Source organism: Babylonia areolata, chromosome 15, assembly GCF_041734735.1.
Source record: "Babylonia areolata isolate BAREFJ2019XMU chromosome 15, ASM4173473v1, whole genome shotgun sequence".
NCBI lineage: Eukaryota > Metazoa > Mollusca > Gastropoda > Neogastropoda > Buccinidae > Babylonia > Babylonia areolata.
Genome location: NC_134890.1, coordinates 9,338,603 through 9,343,602, shown reverse-complemented (window position 1 = coordinate 9,343,602; position 5,000 = coordinate 9,338,603). Strand labels below are relative to the sequence as shown.

General features: G+C 48.4%; 1 protein-coding gene across 1 annotated transcript in view; it reads left to right on the top strand.

The window, feature by feature from the left end:
• LOC143290413 (uncharacterized) overlaps positions 1-5,000 on the top strand; it is a 118,766-nt gene that overhangs the window by 29,517 nt on the left and 84,249 nt on the right. Inside the window, exons 11-15 of the mRNA XM_076599827.1 lie at positions 1,142-1,328; positions 1,866-2,034; positions 2,958-3,081; positions 4,129-4,215; positions 4,477-4,678. Coding sequence (XP_076455942.1) covers positions 1,142-1,328; positions 1,866-2,034; positions 2,958-3,081; positions 4,129-4,215; positions 4,477-4,678 — 769 coding nt within the window. The remainder of the gene's footprint in view (positions 1-1,141; positions 1,329-1,865; positions 2,035-2,957; positions 3,082-4,128; positions 4,216-4,476; positions 4,679-5,000) is intronic.

The following is a 5,000-nucleotide window of genomic DNA, read 5'->3' as shown; positions in this document are numbered from 1 at the left end:
CAACAGCAGTATTAGTAGCAGTAACTGCAACAGAAGCAGCAGCAGTAGTAGTGGTCGCAGCAGGAGGAGGGGGCGGAGGAGGAATAATATGGAAAACATAGGCGTTTAGTAACACCAGCATTATCAGCAACGGAAGTTATAACAGCAGCAGAAGTGGAAGTAGTAGCGGCAGTAGTGGTAGTAGTAGTAGGAGTAGTAGCAGCAACAGCAGTAATGGCAGCAATAGTAGCAGCAGCAGCAGTAGTAGTAGTAACAGCAGCAGTAGTTGTAGCATCAGCAGCAGCAGCAGCAGTAGTGGTAGTAGCAGCAGCAGCAGTAGTAGTAGTAGTAGCAGCAGCAGCAGCAGTAGTAGTAGTAGCATCATCATCATCATCAGCAGCAGCAGTAGTAGTAGTAGTAGTAGCAGCAGCAGTAGTAGTAGCAGCAACAGCAGCAATGGAAGGAATAGTATAGTAGGCCATCTGCGTTCAGATTTTGCAGGAGCATTCGCAACTTTAATAGCACAGAAGCAGCAGCAGTATTAGAAATAGCAGCGGTAGCAGCAGCACCAGCAGTAGTAGCAGCAGTAGTAAAAGTAGTTGTAGTAGCAGCAGAAGGAACAGTAGCGGTAGCAGCAGCGGCAGTATTTGTAGTATGGCATGGCATGTAGTAGTAGTAGGAGCAGCAGCATCAGCAGCAGTAGTAGTAGTGGTAGCAAGAGCAGCAGCAGTATTCCTCTTCTTCTTCTTACTACTACTTGCAGTTTTCGCAGCAGTAGCAGCAGCAACAGTAGTAGTAGCAGCAGTAGTAGTAGCAGTAGAAGCAGCAGCAGCAGCAGCTGTACAAGTAGTAGTAATAAGATGGCGTGGCAGTCGTTAGGGACGCTCAAGTAATTGGTATAAAGATAACCTCAAGGCTAACCTCAAATGGGCAGCCCTTCAGCTTTGGCAACTTGAGAATGATGCTGCTTATAGCAGCAGCAGCAGCAGCAGCAGCAGCAGTAGTAGTAGTAGTAGTGTTTATGATTATATTGTGTTGTACATATACTTTATGAACTTGCTTAGCTTTTGGTTATCTATATGACATAAATCGATTAAAATTAATTCGTTTGTAACTGTTTATACAATTGTGTGTGTGCGTATGCGTGTGTGTGCGCGTGCAGTGCGCGTGCGGCGAGACCCGCTCTTGCCCCAATGGCTGCATGTGCGGATTCGGGGACGAGGGAGTGGACGAAGGTCTGATCCTCAACAAGGCTCAGCTGCCTGTCACCAGCGTCAACTTTCCCGCCACGAACAAAAAGGCGGGAACCTACTTCGTCGGCAAGCTCCGCTGCGGTCCGGAACCATTCGGTAAAGATCGGGAGGTGGACTTTTGAAGCTGAATCAATGAGTGTCAGTCACGGCACATATACACGCATGCACATACTCACGTACGCACGCACGGACGCACGTGTGTGCGCGCGCGCGTACCCAGATCGGTAATTTAAGCCCTTGTTTATTTCTTTATTATTCTACAACTACAACAACAACAACAACAACTACTACTACAACTACTACTACTCGATTCTTCTTCTTCAGTTTTCTTGTTCTTGTTCTTGTCGCTGTTGTCGTTGTTGTTGTGGTGGTGGCTCTTGTTGCGCTACATGTTGTTGGTTATCATCATCAACTCCATGTACTATGAAAACACCGACCTTCTTCGTTCGTATGCTGCTGGAAATCCCACGTTCACTGGTATATGTACACAAATGGACTTTTAAAACGTGTATGACCGTGTTTTTTTTTTTTGTTGTTGTTGTTTTTCAACCCCTAGCCATGTAGGCAGCCATTGTGCGTTTTCAGGGGATAAACCACCAAACAATTTTTGTATTATTAATTTTATTGTGACAGACATCCCGAAGAACTGTCACGAGGCGAAGTTCAATCCCAAGTACAAGGTGAAGGAGGACAAGACCATGTACATCGATGTGGACGGTGGGGGTCCTCAGGAGCCCTTCCTCGTCCTCTGCAACCAGGACCAGTACAGGCACGTGGGGATCACCGAAGTTCCGCCCGACCAGTGAGTGTGTGTGTTTGTGTGTGGGGGTGAGGGGGTGGGGGTGTGTGTGGGGGAGGGGGGGAGTGGTGTGTGTGTGTGTGGGTGGGGGGGATGTGTGTGTGGGGTGGTGTGTGTGTGGGGGGGTGTTGTGTGTGTGTGTGTGTGTGTGTGGGGGGGGGTGTTCTGTGTGGGTGGGTGTGGATGTGGGTGGTGTGTGTGTGTGTGTGTGTGTGTGTGTGTGTGTGTGTGTGTGTGAGTGGACCAGTGAGTGTGTGTGTGTATGGGTGTATGTGTGGGGTGGTGTGGGTATGGCTGTGGGTGTTGTGTTGTGTGTGTGTGTGGGGGGGGATGGGATGGGTGGGTGGTGTGTTTTGTGTGTGTGTGTATGTGTAGGTGTGTGTGTGTGTGTGTGTGGGGGGGGTGAGTGGGTGTGGGGGGTGTGGGTGTGGGGGGTGTGTTGTGTGTGTGTGTGTGTGTGTGTGTGTGTGAGGGTGTGGGGGGTTTAGGGGGTGTTGTGTGTGTGTGGGTAGTGTGTGTGGAGGTGGGGGTAGGGAGTGCTGTGTGTCTGTGTGTGTCTGCGTCTGTGTGTGTCAGTGTGTGTCTGTGTCTGTGTCTGTGTCCGAGAGTGCATGTGTGTGGTGGGATGGGGGATGGTTGGGTTGGTGTGGGTGCTGTGTGTGTGTGTGTGTGTGTGTGTGTGTGTGTGTGTGTGTGTGTGTGTGTGTGTTGTCACTGCTGCTACCACCACTACTACTACTGCTGCTGCTACTAGTACTACTACTACTGCTGCTGCTACCACTGCTGCTGCTGCTACTGCTACTACTATTGCTGCAGCTACTACTACTACTACTACTACTACGACGACGACGACGACGACGACGTATGCTACTACGACTACTACCACGACTATAATACGACCGTGTGGGTTGGTGATGATGTTGCAGACTGGTGGTGCACCGCACGGCAGAGGAGGGAGACAGCGTGGACTACATGGTCCCCGGCCCCGAGATTCAAGCCCTCATCAGCGGCTCGGCCTTCTGCTCGCAGCGCATCGAGTACGAGTGCTCGGTGAGCCCTGCTTCTCTCCTTCCTTCTTCTCCTGTCCTTTCCTTCCTTCCTTCCGACATCGGCCCCCGCTGTAGCTCGGGGATACCGCAGCACGTCAGATCTGAGACTCACAGACAGACATACCTCACGTCAGAATTAAAGCTTACAGACGTACCTTACGTCAGATTTAAAACTTACTTAAAGACATACCTCACGTCAGATTTAAAACTTACTTACAGACATACCTTACGTCATATTTAAGACTGAGTTACAGACATACCTCACGTCAGATTTAAAGCTTACAGACACCTTACGTCAGTTTTAAAACTTACTTACAGACATACCTTACGTCAGATTTAAGACTGACTTACAGACACACCTCACGTCAGATTTAAAACTTACTTAAAGACATACCTTACGTCAGATTTAAAACTTACTTACAGACATACCTTACGTCAGATTTAAAACTTACTTACAGACATACCTCACGTCAGATTTTAAACTTACAGACATCCCTCACGTCAGATCTAAAACTTACAGATATACCTCACGTCAGATATAAAACTTACATACCTTACGTCAGATTTTAAACTTACAGACATACCCCACGTCAGATCTGAAACTTACAGACATACCTTACGTCAGATTTGAATCTTACAGACAGACATACCTTATGTCAGATTTAAAACTTACAGATAGGCATACAGACATATCTTATGTCAGATTTAAAACTTACAGACATACCCCACGTCAGATCTGAGACCTACAGACAGGCATACCTCACGTCAGACCATCACCATCATCATCATCACCACCACCATCCATCATCATCATTATCATCATCGTCGTCATCCTTATCATCGGCGTCGTCTTCTTCTTCGTCATCACCACCATCATCGTCATCATCATCACCACCATCATCGTCATCATCATCACCACCATCATCATCATAGTCATCATCATCACCATCATCGTTGTCATTACCACCATTGCCATCATCATCATCACCATCATCATCATTATCATCATCATGTTATTATACTGCTCCTGGTCTTTTTTGTCCCCCAGTCGAAATCCATGTCGGATGCCGACTTCTCCGTGACTGCCAACACCCGTACATTCAGCTACGTACCTGGAGGCAGTAATGACGACCCAGTAAGTGTCAGTTTTCGTCTTTATTGACGCTGTCGTTGTCGTTGTTGTTGATGATGGTGGTGGTGATGATGATGATGATATCGTCTTCCATGTTGATTCTTTGTCTATGCCTGTCGATGTTATCGTCGTCTCTGTTTTTGATGCCCAGATAGCTAGCACGCACATTCCAACCATGATTCTGAGGTAGCGCCCTTTCACTGGGTAGAATCATCATCATCACCACCATCATCATCATCATCATCATCAATCATCATCCAACAGGGCAGCTGCCCGTGCGGGCTGACCAACTCGTGTGAGGACAGCCGGGTGAAGTGTAACTGCGAGCTGGGAGGGGCCCCGGGGCGTAAGGACGTGGCTCTCATCATCAACAGCAAGAACTTGCCGGTCCTCAGGGTCAAGTCCACGCTGGGGGACAACAACGTCGTCAGGATAGGCCCGCTTCAGTGCAGTGAGAAACAGTTTGGTGAGCAACAGCAGTGTCTGTTTCAGTGTAGAGGCGAGGATGATAGCGCCTATCCTCGGTCAGAGACCTAAGCTCTAGGCGCTTTACAAACTCGGGTTCATTTGCACAGCAGGCTGCCTACCTGGGTAGAGCTGACTGACGGCTGCCATTGGGCGCTCGTCATTTGTTTCCTGTGTCATTAAATCAGTTTTCAGGCACACACACACACACACACACACACACACACACACACACACACACACACACACACACACACACACACATTTTACGTGTATGACCGTTTTGTTTATTTACCCCACCATGCAGGCAGCCATACTCCGTT